The following is a 20,693-nucleotide window of genomic DNA, read 5'->3' on the forward strand; positions in this document are numbered from 1 at the left end:
AGAGAGATGTGTTAGACACAGGCATGGCAGGTGGAATAGCAGCCCCCTCCAGGCATGTCTGTGCTGCTGTGGCGTGGATGGACTTCTGTGGTGGCTTTTATGGTGGCTGCTAAAGCAGAATAAAAAAGGAAAATCGCTTCTCTAAAACACATGCTTAGACTTCATGCTGTTCCTATTGTGACTGTGCAGCTGCTTGGAAGATGACATGGGACCTGCTTATAACCAAACACAGGAGTTTGGCACAGCAAGGGCAAGTTGGCTCTTCTGGTTTTCGGGTCGCTATCTGCATGATACTTAGGAAAACAGAAGGTAACTACTCCTCTGAGGGAAACGGTGATGGCCTCTGTACACGGGGTCTGTGGGTACTGCTACAGGTATATACACATACTGACCACCAGCATCAACAAACCTATGCCTCTTCTTCTCCCCAGTGCCGCCCCCATCGCCTTGTCTGAGCTTAGATGATGCACTGTCAGGCAGGGACGGTACCCGCCTGGCTGTGCTCTGACAGCTGCAGGCAGGGAGGGCAGCAGGCTGTGCTCCCAGAGGCGCCCGGTGAAGCTGGTTACCTTTAGTTTCACAGATCATCACGTTGCTGAACTCGCTTTCCCCCCCCTCGTTGAAGCACTGCATCTTAATGTCATACGAGGTCTCTGGCTGCAGGTGGCTGATGGAGTGCCAGTACCGATCTCCTGGGAAGGGAACACACATGGTGCCGTTAGCTTCCTCGGGGAACAGGCGACTGCCCCGCTCTGCAGCAGTGCTAGGAAAAGCAGGCCCAGACAGCAGCAGCCGCCGCCTTTTGTGCCTTTTCTGCACAAGGCTCCTTCTGGCCGTGTATCGTTCCAGGAGGAAAGAGCAGCTGGGAGCAGCCTCTTGAGATCTCCTACCTTCCACCACGTCCTTCTTGTAGTCACTGTCATTGTCACTGTCAGTGGGGCGGTAGTAGATGTAAAAGCCGTGGATGGGAGTGTTGTTGTTGCTGGCTGGGATATACTGCAGAGAATGGGAGGGAGAGCAGAAATGAGCAGAGATGTCTGTGCTCCTTGTTGTACCAGGTGAGCAGCAGTTGGGATAAATGGATGGGACGGGAGGAAGACCCAGCAGAGGGATCTTGCGTTGCCACTGTTTTTCCCTTCCAAGAGCTCAGTGCTATTTGACACTCACACCCTGCTTCTCTCAGCCAACAGACAGGCCACGAGTCTGGTCCCATCACCCCAAGCATCCGGTACTCTGCTCCCTCTCAGCAGAAGAGAAAAAATTCCTCAGCACCAGTGACTGAGCTGGGCCAAGGGCAAACACACCTTCACCGTGACTCCAGTAGGCTTGTGACTGCCAGGCAAACTGCATCTTGCCATGAACCGGTGACCACAGGAGTCCTGTCTTTCTGAGGACATCCCTGTCCCTCCCCCACCCAGGGCAGTACTGTCCAAGCTCCACATGCTCTTGCTGTCTTTCATCCATTATTTTATCATGCTTCAATGATCAGCAGCGCCCATCCTGCCCTGTAGCAATTTCTGGCTAGAAGCAGCGAGGAGAGAAGAGGGCAGTGCATCCCTCCGAAGAAGCTGCTGGAAACACTTGGATCTGGGCTTGTGATCCAAAAGATCCTGCCCACTCCTAAAAATCATCTGGAGCTGACTGCTGTAAATGATTGTCAGCGCTTAGGACTGCTGCCCAGCCAGTGAGAGTGAAGGACATCTCTGCTGGAAACTACAACAGACAGAGGTGCTAATGGATTGCAGGAATTTGGCCAGGTGAGTAAACAGCTGCGCCATGTGTTGTTCAACTGTGCTCCTTGAACAAAATGGTCAAGACCCTGGGGGTATCTGCTGAAACGCCCCTGTGTACAATGCTGGATTCTGGTGAGAAGGTTTTCCTAGGCTCTCTGACTTGTCCCACTTCTAGGTGGCCCAAGCCCAGTCCTCCTTTGGTGGAGGGAGCTATTGGATCCCAGATCCATTTGTGCTGGTGACAGGCTCCAGGGTGATGACCTGGAAGATGCGTGAGCTGGGCAGGTAGCACCCACACCCCTGTGCTTCCTGCACGTTCAGAGACCTCTGCCCCTACAAACCTTACCATCCACTTCAGCATGATGGTGGTCTCGTTGATGGCATCTGTGAAGGTGATGTATGGCCCAGCCACAGGGCGCTCGTAGACGCGGTTGCTGTACCCAGACACTACGTATGGCCGAGATGCTGCGCTGGGCTCACTCTCTCCCAGGATGTTCAGTGCCCGGACACGGAATTTATAGGATGTGCCTAGGGGAAAAACAGGAAATACAGGAGTTGCAGAGATTGGAGTCTTCCAAGACTTCAACTGGGAGCACAGGCCTGGCTGTGGAGAGGGGCTACGTCTTCTTCAGAAGGCAGAGAGCCTACAGAGAGGTTTAGATTGAAACGCAAACACTGAACAGCCAGATGTCAGCCATGTGCTAGATGGACCTTGCTTTTATGTGCCTTCCCCGGTTCCTGTCTGGATGGTCTGGAGGTCAGGTAGCAGTTCTGGAAGGTGTGTGGCTGGATTCAGAGATGCCCCAAAGGATGTCCTGACCTGAAAGCAGGTATGGGAAAGCGTCCTTCCTCTACTACATGGAAATTAACTACATCAGTTAAAAGCTCAAAGCCTAAATAATCTTTACCCAATCATTGTTTTACTGATCTTTTAAGTTGGGGTAGATGTGTGTCCCTTTTAAGCTGTCCAGCTCAGTGATGCCGTCTCTTCTCATGTGAAGTGCAATGGGAATTATGTGCCCATCTGCCTTGCCTGTGGCTAAGGGAAGTTCCATCCTCTCTAGTGAATGGCAAAACCAAATGCCTTTAGTAACTAAATCCTGTAATGCAGAAAAGCATGCGCAAGCCTCCCTCAGGGAGGTCAAATACACGCTGGTCTTTGCAGCTGGAGAAATTGGAGAAGCATCTGCAGCTTCTCCCCATGCATCTCAGGCTGGAGCTGGGGAGGCTTTGTTTTGCTCGCACATGCCGGGGCTAAGCATGATGTGACAGATGGCTGGCCATCCTCCAGGGACCGCACGGCTTTCCTACAGGCCTCCAGGAAGCAGGGAGGAGAACACCTGCCTACCTTTCTCCAGGCCTGGGATTTCCACTGAGAGGCGAGAAGGAGGAATGTCACTGGTGGCCAGGACCCAGTCTCCCAACTTCTTCAATTTCTTATATTCCACGCGGAAAGACTGGATGGGGAACCCGCCATTCCCCCGGGGGATCCAAGTCACGTACACAGATGTCTCCGATGCCATGGAGATGGTTGGACGGTCTGGTGCCTCTGGAGCTGCAAAGGGGCACAGAAGGACATCAGGATGTGAAGCGCATCCCTCTCGCCCTGTCTGGAGGATCCTGTAGCTGAGCAGTATATGGGTGAAGGACTGCCTGCCTTGCACCCACGCACACGCTCTTTAGGTCCAGAATCCTCTCTTCCTTCGCGTCTCTTCATTAGAGCTAACACACCCAAATCCTCACTCCTTCCAGTTTGTGCCCTGCAAACATCTTTTACTCCTGTTTGCATCTTGCTCCTTTTCCATTCCCAACTCAAGTAGGATGAGACAAGGTTTGAGGTGTGTGCACCCATCAGGGGAGGGAGAGCAGTGAGAGGTGCGGATGCAGGGCTGGAGAGAGAGCAAAAGGTCTGGCTGATGTGGAAGCAGTGAGCAAGGGGAGACTGACAGCACAGGAGACGGAAACAGGAGAGATTGAGAAGAACCAGGTGAGGAGGAAGTGGGGAAAAGTTCTGAACTGTAGAAATGTAACTTGATAAGAAAACAACCAAAAGATGGGAGGGAAAGAGATGACTGAAGCTGTGGCCATGGAAGAAAAGGCAAGGCGTGAATGCGTGTGGGGGACTGAAGGGGGGGACCCCACAGGCAGGATAAGGATCGAAGGAGAGAATTTCACGGAACGGGTAATGGCACTGCTGAATAACAGCAATGGCAAACACAAGGTGGGAAACAACGAATGGGATTAACAAGTCAGGACCTGATGCTTCAATGCATCAAAATACCCCAGTGGAGCACCCTGCGCTGCTAGAATGGGCACTAACCGCCCCTGCTCAGGGCGCGGCTGAGAGAGGAGGATGCCAGGACTTGCAGGGACTTGGTTCTCCTTTCTCCCTTGTGCTCCCCCAGCACCCACTGGTGCACAGGAGCTTGCTGGTCCTGCGCATTGCCCATTCACAGACTCCACAGCAGGGCTTTGGGAACCCTCCATGTGAAACTCAGCAAGAGATGGAGAGTTTCTGACAAGTTCTTGCGTTAATGGTGGGGACAGCCTGCTCTCCTAAGCCTGCCAAGTGCAGCAGCAGAGGTGCCCAAGAAGGACCTCTCCTCGTCAGGAGCTGGAGACCACCCATGCAGCTTTGCACAGTCCTGCTTTACCCAGTGAAGACTTCAACCCCAGCGTGGCCTGGCCGCTGCCACCCACAAGAGATCCAGCACCCCTCACCCTCCCTCCTTGCCCAGTTCAGGGAGGGCCTTACGGGACAGACGGCTGTTGTCTGACTGGTTACTGCTCTGAGTGCTTGTGCCTGGGTCATCCCTCTGGATCTGCTGCTCTTTGCTGGCAACAATCTCTGGTTTTGGGCGCCGGCCTGTGCAGAAGGGAGAGGTGGCATCAGTGACATGGAGAGGCAGCTCGGAGTTAATTTTTGCTGTCATAAGCAAAGAAAATATTCCCAGCCACAACGCAGAGGTAGATACTCTCCAGACTCTAACAGCCCTAGGGGTTCAAAGCACTCAACCTGCAGGCAGGAACTAAAGCTAAAGGAGCAGGTTTGTTAAACCGTTAATAGGCCCCCCTCATATTTAATTTTCTAAAACTTTTAATTGGTTTTCTTGAAATGTTGCTAGATTTCTGCCTGAGAAGGTAGTAATTAGCACAAGATGGGGACCTGAGGGGCCACGTGAGCAAGCCCACCACCACGGGGAAGATTGCTACGAAGGGAATGTCGTTCCCCACACCTGCTGGAGACACGAAAAGCAGCCAGGGGACAGGGAGACTTGGTGTAGACAACTGGAATATCCTTTCAGTGGCAAAGAGAGCTCGGTGCTGAGCAGACTGCATGGCAAGGCTTGGCATTTCCTTTAGTGCAGCAGAAGCTTTTAAGGACAGATTGGACTAACACCTGTTGGGAACGACCCCCACAGGCTGATCCTGTTTCCAGGCAGAGGATGGATTAAGCGACCTTTTGACATCCCCGCCAGACCTATTTTCTATGGTTCTGCAGGTGTTCAACTGAGACAGCAAGGGAGGAAGGGACTTACTCCAACCCAGGCAGAGGGGAAGAGCTGATTTTCCCCATCCTGTTTCAGTCCCACCCTCCACTTTCCCTTCTGAGAGGGTCACTCTGGGCTGAGGGCAGATGGGTTTCCAGAGCAGAAACAGCCCCTCTGTCCTAAGGCTGGTGCCCGTGCCTCAGGGCTGGGGTGGGATGTCTCCGAGGGGCCCTGCCCTGACTCAGAGCAAAACACCCAGGGACAGGTTTGACCTTTACCAGTCCGGAAGGTCACCATGGCCGTCTGTCCCTCGCCGGCACAGTTGTGAGCAGCCATCTCCACCTCGTAGAGGCTTCCAGGGTCCAGCCTGGTAAGGGTCAGACGGTGCTGCGAGGCTGGGACGTCCCTCACTGCCCAGCTGTCCGAGGCGTTGGTGACCTGCTGAGAGACCAGCGCAGGCGTTGCAAAGCTGGGGGCAAGCTGGGCTTCTTGCCTGCACCGAGCCCAGGAACCTGCATCACAGGTTCCATCTCACCCAGGGCTCCCTTCCCTGCCTGTAAAGGAGGGGGATATTTCCAGCCTGATTTTGCAAAGCTGAAGGATTCAGATATAAGCAGGACAAGTCACCGAGCACCTGGGTGTTTTACTGACCCCAGAGGTTCACTCAGCCCCATTCTGTCCACTGCTCCTCTCTGATACCGCTGCCCCTCGGTGCGCGTACAGCCCTGGGGCAGGCGCACCCCCAAAAGGCAGCGTTAGCCAGAGGCCTGAGCTGCTTTAGGAGCCAAATCTCTCCTGCAGCCCAAGCCGGTGAGCTGCTCATTTAGATGCTGGTCGTTTCCATGGGATGAGGTACCTGGGTGCCACTTTGGTCACCTGGACCTACACTGTCTGACTAATGGCGTTTTATCCGGTCTCACCGCTGGCACTTCCTGGCTGAAAGGGGGAACGGTAACGTCTGAGCACAGGTTTCTGCAGGGAAGAGACTGTAACACGGCTGTGGCCCCCAGAAAGGGGGAAACTTGGAAACAAGTTTGTTCTTTGGTGATGCCCTGATGCCCCAGGCAGAGGGTGAGGGAAGGTGGGACCTTCCTCCGTCTCCCCAGCTGGAAGGATAATATTTTTGCAGGCAAACAGGCAGGACACTGAAGTGACCCGGTGCCGAAAGGAGCATTAGCAACGCAGGCGAAGCAACAAAACGGAAATGCCGAGACTGCCGTATCATTCATCTTCCCCAAGCGTTTGACACTGACTGATTAATGCCTGGCTTGTTTTATTTTTATTCCTGAGCCCACAGAGTTGTGAGGCCAGGGAGGGGAGCCCTAAAGACTGCTAATGCTCAGGAGAGAAAAAGAGAACTTAAGAAACAAAGGTAACGGCATCTGACTGCTTGCAGGCCGCAGAGATTTAAAGGTAGCATAAGAGCAGCGGAAGAAGGGACATCCACAGATATTTTCCAGAGGAGAGCAGACCCTTGCCTAGTACAAATGTAAGTCTCCTGTCAGTAGGTTTTACTTTCCTTATAGCCATCTTTCAAACAAAGAGTCTTTTCTTTTGTTGCTGAATTGATTCCTTCCCTCTCTGCACATGTGCTTCTCCAGTCAGAGATGTCAAAACCAGATCATTATATAACTTGATCCTAAGAATCTCTGATAGAGACATTTTCTAAACAAGTTTAAGGGTTATTGGGACTAATTCCTTGCCACACAATCCTTAAGCATCTCAAGAAAGAGTCTCCAGCTGAGAATTTGGACTACACTGAAAACATATTACTGCAAACTGCAGTGACCCATGGTGACCTCCACTGCCCCACAGCCCCTTCCAGGTGAAGCGCTGAAAAACAAATAACATACGGACAAACGCCAGCCTGCAAGTTGAGATCGCACACAGAATTGGTAGTTACATGATACACCATCAGGGGACAGATTTCTTCTTGGCAGACAACCAGAGCCAATAGTCGGGTGAGGCTTTTGGCATCTTTTGGTTTTTATTTAAGCCTGCCCTATTGTGTTCTTGTGTTGGCATCTTCTGCCTTTAAAACAAAGGATTCTTTAAAGAGAGGGTTAGCTGAAACACTCCACTTTGGTTTTGTTTAGAAAGAAATCAAGGATGTGTAGGGATTGTAACAGCCTCCTATTATACTGTATTTTCACAAAATCAAACAGTTCCAGGAAAATAGATTCTTATAACGGAAAATGGTGCCTTGCAGTGGCTGGGAATCCAAAACATGCCGGATCAGGAATGTAATCAAACCCCAAAGCAAAACCTGCCTCTACTGCAACTCCCTGCCTACCCAAAGGAAAAACAAGCAGCAAATGAGTAAATTCAATGCCCCTTTTTTCCCCGCTTATCCCCAGCAAAATGGTAAGAGTGGCTCTACACCTCAAAAGCAGAATTTTTACCTCAACAGGTAATAAGCTTTGCTAATTAGAGAGACTGCTGGGCTACAGCTCTGCTGGCACTCTGCCCGCGGTGCCCAGAAGCACGGAAGAGGACAGGAGCCCTGGGGCTCACGCAGGGCTCAGCAGCGCACCGGTGATGTGCTCATGCCGTGCCACCAGCCAAGAAACATGCTCAACACTGCACTGCCTTTCAGCTTCCAGAATAAAACCAGTGGCTGAGGACCTTCCAGGTGATTTAGCATGGCTGTGATGGCTCTCTGCTGGCTCCTCGGTCACCGAGTGTGAGTGCTTCAGCGCGGCTGAGCAGGGCAGCTGCTGAGGTGCGTGCAGCAGAGACAGGCTGCTGCTCTGTGTCCTGCAGCCCGAGACTTTCAAGGCAGAGTTATCCTCGTGGCTTGTGCCAAGACAAAAGCATTACAGAGCAAGTCACTGCGCAGTCTGCCCTCAGGACTTCCTACTTGTGTAAGCAGACAACTGAGGATTGGAAGTGGAAGCTCTTTAGGCTGGAAATAGACGTGTGCACACCCGCCCCGCTTGCTTCGGCAGACAGGCACTGCTACGGGCCCTTCTGCGAGAGCAAACCTCTCGCAGCCTGTACTCATCACACCTCGACAGGCTGTGGCTGCAGCTGAGGAGGACCCACCAACCAGCACCACCAGTGAGCGATGGGTGCCCCTGCCCCAACGCACCTGCTCAGGAGGTGTGAAAACGTGCAGCGAGGCCACCAGCCCACCTGTGGAACGGCGCAGAGGAAAGATGGGAGCAGGGCGAAACAGCGATACCTTGCGATGCTTCACCACATAATAGAGGATGGGGGCTCTGCTGTCAGGCCGGGGTCTCCACACCAGATCATAGCTGTCTGTCTTGGATGTCCGGGGAGAGCTGAGGATGATGGGGGCCTCAGCTGGAGACACCAGCTCCCTGTTGGCTGCACACTGTGGAGATGCTGCCAGCGGGGTCGTCGCAGGCTTTGGCAGTCCAGCTTTATCCAGGAGCAGCTTTAAGGCACTGTCCCTGGAAGGTGGTGTTGGAGGCTGAGCCGAGCCCAGCTGGGCATCTCGCCCAGGGTTGAGCGTAGCTCCTGAAAGACAAAGTATCGAGGCAGGGTAAATGCCTGTCCCAGTCTGTGGTGCAGGCAGAGCTGTAAGCCCCCTGAAAACTCTGGGAAGCCCAGCACTGCGCACCCATTGCAGCACAGGCACCTCAGAGGTATCGGGTCCCAGGTGGTGCTGCCTGCTGTGCCACTCCAAAAGGTGTTAGCAATGATCTCTCCTTCTCCTGCTATGAACCTAACACAGCTCACTTGGGGCCTCTGCGAGAACAGGCCTTGGCCACATGGGGCTGCCTCCCTCTCTGAAGCCCCTCCTACCCTGGGTAAGTTCAGTAGGGTCCAAAGAATCAGGTGGTACCTCTCTTATCCCAGGTGAATCCACCCACATCGGTGTTTCTGCTCGTGCCCAGCGCGTGCCCAGAGGCAGAGCGGAGTAAGCCGTGGGGTAAGGCACTACACCCGCATGGCCCGTGTCCCCCATGCAGAGACAGCTCAAGGATGCACACATGGCACCGCACTTAGAAGCACGACCACCACCATCTGCTCCTACAGGGAGAGGCGGGGATCCCAGTCGAAAAAGCACTTGACGTGCAGGGTAACAGGGAGGGAAGAGCAAAGCAGCTCAAACACAGGTGGAAGGGTTGCACACCGACTTGCTTCTCCTGCTCCCGCTGCTCTTTCCCTGTGCGTTAGGCCCCGGGATTGAACGGTCACAAGCTCGGAGAGAGGGACCTACCCGGCCGGGCTGTCCTCAACTGCACCATGGCTTGCGCGCTGCCGACCTCGTTCTCTGCCATGCACTGGTATATGCCGTCGTCCTCGGGCCCCACGCTGACCAGCCGCAGTGCCTTGCGGGAAAGCCGGAGCCGGTGGCTGGCGGAGAGGGGGACGGCGTTACGCAGCCACATGACGGAGGGCTGGGGATTCCCTCGCACCTCGCAAGTGAACTTGGCACTCTGGCCCCAGGGAATGATCTGCTGGGACAGCTCCATGGTGACCTCCGGGGGCTCTGTGCAGGGAGAAAACGGGGCTGCTGGGTGCCAATTGGCAGGCAGCATGGCACGGCCATGGCTTCGCACCTTCCTCTCTGGCAGGGATGAAAGCAAAGTAATGGATCCTTACCCCACCCCCAAGTCCCACTCGGGGACCCACAGGGGTCCACTTCATTGCACCTCCCCTTCAGCATCCACATGAACCACAAGGAGAGGTGGCCCAAGGCCATCTGCCCCTCTCAGATGACAGCAGCCACCTGCAAGTCCCAGTTTTCTAAGCTGAAATGCTACTCTGTGCTTGTGCCGGAACAACACACCAGCCCCTGGATGAAGTGCAATCCAATAAAACATAGGCTTAGCCTCCCTAATGCTTATAAGGAGGGGAAGGATGCGTGGCAGAGGTATCTAAGGTGTAGTATCCCTTGCATTTCCCACCCCATAGACAGCTTCCCCACAGAACAGAACAAAAGGCAAGACACTCCAATGTCTTCCCTATGCCATTGTCAAGGATGTCTAAGCAGCAGCCAGTCCCCCACTAGAAAGTGCTAGAGCAAACCCAGTGTCACAAATGACAAGAGCAGAGCTTTTGGTGAGGAAGAGAGGATGCATCGTCTGCAGTCCATAGTGGGAGCCAGGAAGGAGGAACTACCACCCTCAAGGAAGAATTTGTCCCATCTCCTAGAAACTGGAACCATGAACAGGGGTTGGCATTACATTGTGGTTTGTCCAGGAAGAAGAGTACAGCAGCACCAGTATTTCCCCCTAAAAGCAGTGGAGAAAGTCCAAGTCCTTCCTGAAACAAGGGCTACAGCAGCACTCACCAAACACCTGCACGTTGTAGAAGATGAACGCAGCTCTGGCCTCTCCAACCCCGTTGTCAGCTGTGCAGCTGTAGGTGCCCGAGTCCTCCTCACTCGTGGGGTCAATCAGGAGGTTGCTGAGCAGGAAGCGCGTCTTGTTGTAGGCGGAGACGCTGGAGCCATCCTTGGCCCAGGTGACCCGCGGTGGGGGGATCCCGCTGGCCACGCACTCCAGGATGAGGCTTTGGCCCTTGGTGACAATGATGGTTTGAGCTTCAGGAGGGTAGATTATCCGGGCTGCCTCTGCTGTGGAGCCTGGTGAGGAAGAGAAGGAGGGAGGTGGGTGGGAAGGAAGGTTGCCGGTGTGAAAGCACCCCGTGCAGAGTGCGGGTGGGGGTACTGGCAGGGCTAGTGCGCTGCTCCCCTCCGCTGGGGCAGATAAATGGCAACGCAGGGCAAGAGGGACATTCCTTAAGGGACGCGGGCACACAGCAAGCGGTCTCGCTGGAGGGCCAAGGGCCTTTGCTCACCCATCACCAAGAGCAAATCCTGAGGAGGTGTGGCAATCCCAGGGCTGCACACCCCCCCAGGAGCAGACCCTGGGGCCTTCTGCTGCTAGAAAGGCTTCCCAGCAGCTGATAATGTTGGTTCACACAGAAAACCAGCTGCGACAGCACCGGTACGTGCTCCCAGGACTGGAAGTGCTATGGAGAAGACGTGCAGTGAAGGGACAGAGCTTACGTCTCACACGGAGCCTTTCACTGGAGACCGAGGTTTTCACCTCCTGCGTCACGGGGTTGTAGGCAGCACATTTGTAAGTCCCCTCATCCTCTTGGCTGGCATTGACGATCTGAAGGTTCCCAGATGGCATGATAAGGTAATTGTCTGTAGAGAGAGAAGAGGAGGTGGCATGTGGGCACAAGATACGCTCCTGCCCAGCCTCCCGAACGACATGCAGCGCCCTGAAGGAAAGGTGGACGAGTGGGAAGGGAAAAAACGACGCGTTAACACCGACAGGAATGAAACAACCCTTTTTAGTTCAAATGTCAGGGGAAGCAATGATGGAACGATGGAAGGAACGGAGCCGCAGGTGAAGCTAGTTTGTCACAAGTGCATCCAGCAGATGGACTGAAGCTGCAAAATTTGGATCCAAATTTTAAACACCTCTGCAAATCTGAAGTCACCTTTACCCAGGCTGGGCTAGAAGAATGCTTCACAGAGCCACCCAATGAACAGTGTCATTGTGCACCACCTAATTCTTCTTCCTTTCACCTTACCGCAAGCTGGTGTTATACGTAGCTCCCCAGTCCCAGGCAGTGGGGACACCAGGGAGACCTGGCAGGGACGTTAGGCAGGACCTGTGCTCAGGCTGGCAACGGAGGGACAACGAGGAGGCAGCAGGCAGAGGAAGTTACTGCTGGTAGGGAAGAGTAAAGCTGAGGATCCTGGGGAGGGACCCAGCAGGACAGACCCCTGTGGCACTCACCTCGGGAGGCCTCTAGCCACTCCTGCTTCACGCTGTAGCGGACCTGAGCCTTGGGGTGACTTTCAGGCAGGTCACAGGCGATCACAGCCGTGTTCCCTTCATCCACCTCGATCACGTGCTGGCCGTCGAACTTGAAATCTTTGAGATCTGCAGAGAGTGAGCGACAGGGCATCTCAGTGGCTGGCTGAGCACCGTGGTGTCGGCTCATCCTCTCCCTGCGGACCCGGGGCTGTTTCGTTGCAGTGCTGGCAGAGGGCTGCTCTGTTCCCAGCAGCAAGGGAAACTGGCCGAGTTTCAGAGCTTTAGTTTTTTTCTCCTCCTCCTTCCTACAAAATGGATAACTTAAAACGCAGCTTCTGGAGAATCTGCCTGCTACATGTCTGAGACACTGGGTGTGAAGAGTCCTGGCCTGAAAGTAAAAAATGAGCCAACTTACTGCAGCACGGAAGGGCAGCCAAAACCGGTCCTTCTGCAGCCTGCTATTTCAAAAGCGGCTGCCGCCCTGCTACTGAGAAGCTAACTTTGTACTCAAAACGCAGGGAGCCCAGCCTGCTTCAAGGGTGTACAGACACCAGGTGACACAGTGGGAGAAGGTGTGTGAACGCTGGATGCTCCCAGAGTTGCCCCGAGCTCCAGTGCCTGAGTAATCAGTGTCTCTGCTGTGGGCATTCCCACTCCCACCGAACACCTCGCGGCCCAAGGCTGGTTAACCACGACACTGTGTGTGCCCAAGCAGCGCCCGCACCCCAGTTCAAAGACTCGCAAGGAAAAGCAGCTCCCCTGCAGCTGCCCCCTCCCTAAAGCAGCTGGGAAATCGCCCATCCCAGCACGCGTCTCCCTAGGAGGCTGTGACGGGGTCACTCCCCCAGCAGGGCCGATGTGAGCAGCAGAACTGGAAGCACAAGGCAGGGGGACGGGGCACTTTGGGTTCTTTTCCTTGTTTTTCAAAGCAGGAGCAGAGGACCACGGTGAAACCCCACAGATCCGGCAGGGCAGGGAGCACACCTGCCTGGCGCTGCCGAGCTTCCCGCAGATGAAACTGGTCCCCACGCTTCCTGGGCACAATGGCAAATCTTTCCAGAGCACCACGAGCCCAATGTTTGTCTCAGTCAGCCTGTGCTGGGAGGAAGAAGGTTTTGCGCCAGGAAAAATTCCCACGCACACATTTTTACAGTGCCATGCACCAGCCCAGGCGACCACTAGTGACAATTGCACATCCCGCAGTTGGTCGCAAGTCACGTTGTCACATCAAGGCTCAAGCTGGTGCATCTTCCCTGGGACCCAGCGCAAACACACACCTCCTGAGCAGCATGCTGCTAAATCCGGACCGGACCGCACTTCCTTTTCAAACCCCTACGCTAAGGCAGCGTGTCGCATCCGTCGCCACGGCATGGCACGGCCACGCGCTGTCAACAGCTCCCTCGCCCCTCACAACCCATCCCAGGATGTGGCACCCGTGACCTCGGGCAGTTTGGAGAGCCGGGGGGAAGCAGGAGGGCTGGCGGCGGGCGGACGGCAAGCAGCCTCCCTTGGCAGACTCGGCTGACAGAAAAATGTGTTTTTGTTCTCTGGGAAATGCAGCAGCACTCCAAGAGCAAAAGACAACTCTGGCTCCAAGCTTCTCCCACCCACAGTCATGGAAAAGTGACATGAAATTTCTCAAGCAGACTTTCTGATTAAAGCAAGATCCTTTATGGAGTTTAAATAAAAACCAGCTCTCTTGGCAAGGCGGCGAGAAAGCCTCCCCAAGCGCGGCACGGAGGGGCTGCCGGGCGGCTGCCGGGGGAGCCAGCATTCCCGGGCCCAGATCTGAGGGAAGGGGAGGAGGTTGAAAAGAAAAGGGGAGGTTTTGCAATGTCATAAAAATGATTTGCAGCGAACATGCTTAATACTTCTGGAATTTCTTGGCATCGTTCAATTAAAAAAAAATAATAATAAAAAGAAGGAATAGGGGTGAACTTCAGAAATGTGATTAATCCTTTAAGACAAGCCGGGGAGGGGAGCCATGTTTCCACTGGGTATTAAAGCCAGATGAACGTTAACTCTTAACTTGTGAAAAGCTGGCAGTGCTTTGCGCTCCTCCGACAACGAAAGTTACTGCTGGGGAGGGGAAGGGTGCTGGATATTTTCTCCTCTTTGCTTTTTATATTTGATCAAGGAATAAAATAGTAAGAGCCACAGAAATGGAAAGAGGTCGAGAAGAGGCGAGAGCCCAGTGTCTGCCTGCCCACATCATGCGTATTTCTCCCATCAACAAAATATAAACGAGCATCAGGAAAATTAATGTGTGCCTTGGTGGTCTGGATTCATCACAGCCAAATTAAGATTCTGGAGCCAAGGCATAGGCTCCAGCAATGCTGGCAGGGATGTGCACACACACACGTGTGCACGCACGCACGCACAGGCCCCAAAGAGGAGAAGGGGCCCAGGACCCCGGAGGAAGAGCAGACCCACAGCCCTGGCCCAGCGGAGCCCACTGGGGAACACCACGCTCTCAAAGACGGAAAGCGATGTCCCTGTGCCCGGGGATCCCCGGGACGACCTTAGGCTGGGCAAACATGGGGATCCCTCACGTGCAGCCCCCCGGGTGGCAGCTCAGCCCGCTCCTCTCACAGCTGTGAGTGCCGCAGCCCCACGGGGGGAGCAGGACCCCCAGCTCTTCCTGCCTTCCCCTCCCAGCCTGGCCGCAGGGGATGAGGGGCAAAGCTGTGGATGGAGGGGGAAAGGATGGAGGAAAGGGATCCTGGGGTGGCTAGGGGAGCAAGACTGGGCACCAACAGAGAAGCGAAGCCAAAGCGGCAAGGGAGAGGGGAAAAACATCAGGTGGGCACCAGGACAAACTGTTTTCCAATATGCAAGTGTACAAGCTTCCAGCCAAACTACTCCCCTAAATCCCTGCTCCCCCACAGCCAATAAGACTGTTTTATTTGCCAGTGGGTTTTGGCCACAGGTGGTCTGAGCCACCCCCCTCCCCGCTGTACAAGCACGTGCAGCCACCCATGAACAGGTCAGCCAGGGGTGCTCAGGGGCACCCCAGCTCCCTCCATGCATGGGGTGAGCCCCCCCCAACACGTGCCATTGCGCTTGGCCACAGCACGGCAGAACGGAGGGCACCACGCTGGGCTGGGACAACCACCTTCATCCTGGGGTCTTCACATGAGCTGCCCCCAAGGTGTGGGAGGTCACACGTCCCTTCCCCCACCACGCGGTGCACTAGGGACGGGGGAGGAGTGTGTCAGTGCTGGGGGGGTTGCAGCACTCACCCGCCCGGCTGGCAGCAGCCATGCCCCATGTCTAACATGCAATTTGCATCCCAAGACTAACTCCCGCTGCAGCTGGGAGAAACCACATCCCCTCTCCACTGGCTGAGTTTTCCTTTTCATATGGCGGCGCTCGGTGTGCCAGCCCATGTCCTTGTCCTTAAAAGACATGCTCGATCATAGGGAAGCGGCAAGTCCTCATCCACCAGCCACTGGCCAGGAGGGGCTGCAGACAGACAGACAGACAGAGCACTACCAATCCCAGCCGTACTGGGATAACAGGTCTTAATTTTTTCTCTTTTTTTTTTTTTTTTTTTCTTTTTTCTTCCTTCTGTTTTGTTTAGAAGGGAGCGCAACCAAAGGCTGTTGCTTGTGTCCATCTGCGTCCCACTCAAGAGGCGCGATGGGGCAAGCCAGGGCACGGGGAGGGTCAGCCCTGCGGCGAGCTGTGCTGCTGTCACTGGGGAGGGAAACCAGCTGAATCGCAAGGCTGGGGGCCAGGCAGCACGGCAGGCGAGACAGGCTGGATGAAATGAATGGGAGACCATAAATAACTTTAGAGAAGAAGCAGTAGTAAATAAAACGCCGGCCTTCAAGGTGAAAGTCCTCCCCGAAAGCAGGGGAGGGGGAGGGAGAGAAGGGAGGCACCCCAAGGCAAATGGGCAGGGATGGGGGGTCCCCCCACTAATCCTGCCCTCAGCTGTCAGAGCAGCCTGGGCACCGACGGTGTCACCACCAGCCCCCTCCCACCTGCTGGGACAGGCGCAGCCCCCCGGCCTCCTGCTTGCTCATGCACCCCCAAGCACAAATTGCCCCCCATGCCCCAGCGCCACACCAGGCCCCTCTCACAGCCCTCGTGCCACGGAACACCACCTGTGTTTTCCTTCTCTCCCCTCCTCACGCCACCTCTGCCCCCAGGGCCAGAGCCCCTGTGCCTGCTCAGCAAATGCTTTTCCAACGCGCAGCTGCCCCCTTCCCTCCCTCCCTCCCTCCCATCGCCTCTGGGGAGCTGTCAGAGAGGCCCGCGCAGAGGAAAATGAATGGGGCTGTCTTCAGAAAGCAGCTGCAAATTCCTGGGGGATGCCCAGCCCGACCCGGCGCAGGGTCACTGCCCTCGAGCGCGCTGAGGCCCGGCTTCCCCACGTGCTGCCACAGAGCTGGGAGCTGCCCTCGCCGGCGGCTGATGGAGGGACACAGGCAACGAGCCTCCCTCATCCCACCGTGTCCCCAGGACACAGGACACAGGTGCCCTGCGCTCCTCTCGTCCCTGGCCCCAGGGAACGCACTGGAGCAGGTGGAGTTCCTTTGTTGCACCCCTCAGCTATTTTTTGGTTTTGTTTTTAAGCATCACGTCTATTCAGGGGTCAGGCTTGCTGTTGTACTTGCTACACCGATTTTCCATGCGCTCAGCTGAATGCAGGGAATTCCACGGCTTTTGCCTCCTCTGCCCACTGGCTTTGCTCCAGTCCCACACTTCAGCTGCCCTGTGAGCTCCACCAAGGGCTCCCAACCTTTGGAGCCTTTTGCTGTTGCGGGACCAGCCCACAGCACCGTGTTGGTGTCCCTGGTGGATGTATCTGGCCCCACCAGAGCCCGCTGCAGCCATACCTTTTTTATATCGCACCTCCATCCAGGAGAGAGGCTGGAGAAGGGCTTCTGGCATGATGGCAACTTTGCTACCTGCAAGCGTGCAGAGAAAATATTTTTCTCTTCCTTGCAGCTCTTTAACACGTGAAGGCTGAGGGCCTGCCTTGGGAAACCAGGAATACCCCTGCTCCATCCACGCAAGCCGTCCCGGCTCCAGCCCATCACTGCCGGGCCAAAGGGCTGCCTCGGAGCCACACAGGGCTGATCTTGTGCAGCACGGCCAGGCCACCAGTGATCGGCACGTATCGATCTGCGCAATAGGCCACCGGCTGCCAGGGTTGAGTGTGGGATCATGGAGCACCAGGTTGGCTCTAACTGGACTCAAAAGTGCTCAAGTAATGCCTAAAGTGCTGCTCCTTTTGTTGCTTTAGGAAATCTTAGAGCCAGGGAGAGCAGAGGGGGACTCGGTGTCACTGTGCCATGGACAGGAGGAGGAGGTTATGGGTCTCAAGGTGAGGCTGTGGCTGCCAGGTTATCTGTGGTGATGGTTACCTGCTTGCTGACCATCGGCAAAGCACAAGAACACCCTGAGGGACTGGGCATGCACAGCCTGGGGAACTCAAGGGTGTTTCCTCCAAAGGAGGTGAAGAGAAAGGAGTGGAAATAGCCTTAAAGCTGGCCAGATGATGTTATCCACACCCCTTGAAACCTAGCGAGACACTTTCCAATGACTCCGGGTCCTCTTCCAAAATAAACCTAAACCTTGAAAATATTTCCACACACAACCCCCCACCCCGCCTCTGCTTTCAGTCACATTCCAGTTCCACTCTCCCCCTGACCCCTCAAAATAACCTTTGGATGGGGCTAAGACTGTCAGCGGGTTTTCTTTCAGCTGGGCAGGCGATCCGGGAGACACGTATCAACTTGCAATACCGACCTGCCAGGGGCTTCCCTCTCCACCCCCATGGCCGTGGTCCCCACTGCACCAGCTCAGAGCAAGGCCCCGTGGAGGAGCTCTGGAGCGGGAGTGAGAGCCTGTGGCACATCTGCTACCGTAGCTTTCTAACTCAGTCCCACCACAAACTGGTGCCCCCTGTTATTTCAGACCCCTGCAAAGCCACCGTTGCAAGCAGCCTCCAGCTCACAAACATGAACCTGGTTATTTGAACCCCTCTAGGTCTCCCTCCTACACATTTCAGCCCCGCTTCGTTCCTGGGCTGCCTTCTCTCTCTCTTCACTCATTGACTGCCAAGTCTTCCCCACCTGCTCTCTCTCACCTGAGGCTGGCCAGGTGTGTGGGACATGGCCTCTGCCATCCCCATCTCCCACCGAGGACAAGGGACCCGTGCAGCGCAGCGCAGGGGTCCCCCACGGTAGATTAGTTGCTTGCTCATCCAAACTCTGGCTCCAGCCGTGCGAGCTCCGCTGAGTAGCGCTCCTGACCTCCCCTCAGCGCTATGCTCATGCCACGGCAGGGACTGCAGCGACGGGCAAGCCCCCTGCTCTTGCACCCCCATCCCCAGCCGCAATCTGGCAGCTGAAGGTGATCTGGCTCCTGGAGATGGCTGACAGACTGCTCAGCTGTGGCTTTGGTTTGTCCTGAGGGACACACTGGGACCTTCTGGTGCTCTAAGGCTCGTCTCCCATCCACCACTGACGGCAGACCAAAGCAGACAGATAGGTTAAGCAGCCACGCTTTGTCCCAGTAGACAGAGCTGATGGTAGTGGGTTGGGGTGAGGGGAACAAAAGAAGAGGGGATCAGCCTAAGAAGGAACCGATCAGGCTGAGGAGCTGCGCACACCCTGCTCTCCTAAATACAAACCATGCCCTTGGTAATCCCATCCACCTCTCCCCTCCTCTCCTTCCCTCTATCAGGCCACCAGCGCACACAGCCCCCTTTCTGCTCTGGAATGTGTTCTCCGAAACTTAATCTCAGCACGGGGCTCAGGCCAAATCCCCCGACAGATTCGGCCCCGTGACAACCCCCTCCCACACCGCCTCAGAGCTCAACAACTCTCCTCTCGCTTTCCCTCACCTCCTCCTCCCACCCAGCCTGGCCTAAACATTTCACTCCTGATTAATGTATCAGTGACAAGCCAATAACTTTTGGCTTTAAAGCAAAGCCAGCCTCCACTTTGCACAAACATCTTCAGTTCTTCATTTTCTTCAAACTTAGCCCCAGACTCCGCCTTGCTGGGAAGATGAAGCCCTTTCCACGCCTGGGGGCTGTCACTGCCAGGGGATGGTGGTCTCCTCTGTGTACACTTGCTCCACCAAAACCTGCACGAGTCTCTGAGAAGATCAGACTCTCCATTGCTTAAACAAAGGGTGGTCCACACAGAGCCCCCCATCTCCAAGGAGGCCTGGGCTGCCCTTTCTCAGAAGCATCCAAATACAGCACTTTCTCACAGTTGAGCATAACATCTGGCCAAAACCAGACGCCTGTAAGAGAAGTTCCGCACTCTGAGAGACTCCCCCTCCCATGCACGTCTCCTCGGTCTGTCGCCGATGCCAGAGGGCAGCAGGGTAAGCTCAGAGATAGAAGCCAAGTCCCTCACTCAGAGCTGTGGCTCAGAAACAAGGTAGCTCTTTGCTGCCCTGCCACTGAAACCTCATAGGAAGATGACAAAGCCCTGGAAAAGGGGAGCATGCCCCGCTCCCCCGGCACCACAGCAGGGGTAATGAAAAAAAGCCTCCTGCCCCTTAAATCAAAAACCTCACTATGAGTGCTTTTAGATACTCGGCTCTCCTGTATCCACCTCCTGTCAACTTCTGCCTCTGTCTCACCAAATAAGCACAGCACAGTCTCTGCCTTCCACAGCTCCATGCAACTGTTCTCCCCCCATCCCTCTCCCTCACCTTGCCTTTTGCAAGGCATCTTCTCGATGGTGCACAGAGGACTACCAGCTACTTACTGCAGGCGTTCAGGAGCACCTCCTCACCACAACCAGACTAACCTTTCCCTGGTGCGAGCGTGGGGGCTGGTGCCTTGGCTGTCAAGAACACAGGGGCAACCCAAACAAGTGCAGGTCCCATCGCAGGCCAAGCAGGCCAAGGGACTTCACTTTCTGTGGGTCAGGAAATCAGTAAAACTTGGCACACACTGACCCAGCACTGGTAGCAGCCCTGCAGCGGCCCAGGCACTGGTCCGGCCATCAGCACCGGCAGGTACTTTTTGGCAACCTCAGTCAAGAAGTCACCAACCAGATAAGGCAGCATGACAGTTAGGAAACCAACGACGCACACAAGCCCCGTCGCTCAGGTATTTCACCGCAGTACAGGTCTGCAGCCTACCGTGCAGGAGGCCTGGCTGGGTCACGGATGAGCCACAACACGACAGCCAGTCCACGATCAACAATGCTACAAAAGGGCTTAAGCCAAAGGAACCCTCCCTTGAGGCCAGCATGAAAAAGAGAGCATGGATGAGCCTCTCAGGATGCACGAGTGACGTCCCAAGCAATGCAGGGGATGGCAGAGGACTAAAGCTACTCACTAGCTAATGTGACCACTGCAGGGACACTGGCAATGACTCCTTCAGGCACACGAGCAATGCACTGGTATCGCCCCACGGTGTGGTTATTGAGAGCTGTGATGACAAGTTTCCCCTGCTTGATATGGATACCCAGCACCTCATCTGAACCAGCCAGCTCCTTCCCGTTCAGTCTCCAGGTGAGGTTCACTCGAGGGGGGTCCACAACACACCCCAGGCTGACTGGGCCCCCAAGCTTTTGGACAATGGAGGCAGGTTGCACCGTGACCTGCAGAGATTCACCTGCACAGAGGGAAAAAATAGGAATAACAAAGTTCTGTGAGACTCAGCAAAAGAAAGGACAGAGGAAAAACTGCAGTGCTGGTATATTTTGCATGCCCCATCACTTCTGCTTGTGCTG

The 20,693-nt window shown here is 55.2% G+C and overlaps 1 protein-coding gene across 5 annotated transcripts in view; it reads right to left on the bottom strand.

The window, feature by feature from the left end:
• Positions 1 to 20,693, bottom strand: part of BOC (BOC cell adhesion associated, oncogene regulated) — a 60,040-nt gene that overhangs the window by 3,684 nt on the left and 35,663 nt on the right. For 2 of the 5 annotated variants that reach the window (XM_080393593.1, XM_080393592.1), the window contains exons 4-15: positions 20,297 to 20,575; positions 11,956 to 12,102; positions 11,211 to 11,354; positions 10,491 to 10,784; positions 9,414 to 9,686; positions 8,409 to 8,707; positions 5,497 to 5,665; positions 4,489 to 4,599; positions 3,082 to 3,288; positions 2,080 to 2,261; positions 891 to 996; positions 570 to 692 (exon numbers count right to left, since the gene is read on the bottom strand). In XM_080393593.1, the coding sequence (XP_080249719.1) occupies positions 570 to 692; positions 891 to 996; positions 2,080 to 2,261; positions 3,082 to 3,288; positions 4,489 to 4,599; positions 5,497 to 5,665; positions 8,409 to 8,707; positions 9,414 to 9,686; positions 10,491 to 10,784; positions 11,211 to 11,354; positions 11,956 to 12,102; positions 20,297 to 20,575 (2,334 nt within the window). The remainder of the gene's footprint in view (positions 1 to 569; positions 693 to 890; positions 997 to 2,079; positions 2,262 to 3,081; positions 3,289 to 4,488; positions 4,600 to 5,496; positions 5,666 to 8,408; positions 8,708 to 9,413; positions 9,687 to 10,490; positions 10,785 to 11,210; positions 11,355 to 11,955; positions 12,103 to 20,296; positions 20,576 to 20,693) is intronic. The other 3 variants (XM_080393596.1, XM_080393594.1, XM_080393595.1) reach the window with 3 other exon arrangements.

Source organism: Falco punctatus (genome assembly GCF_963210335.1).
Source record: "Falco punctatus genome assembly, chromosome: 6".
Taxonomy (NCBI): domain Eukaryota; kingdom Metazoa; phylum Chordata; class Aves; order Falconiformes; family Falconidae; genus Falco; species Falco punctatus.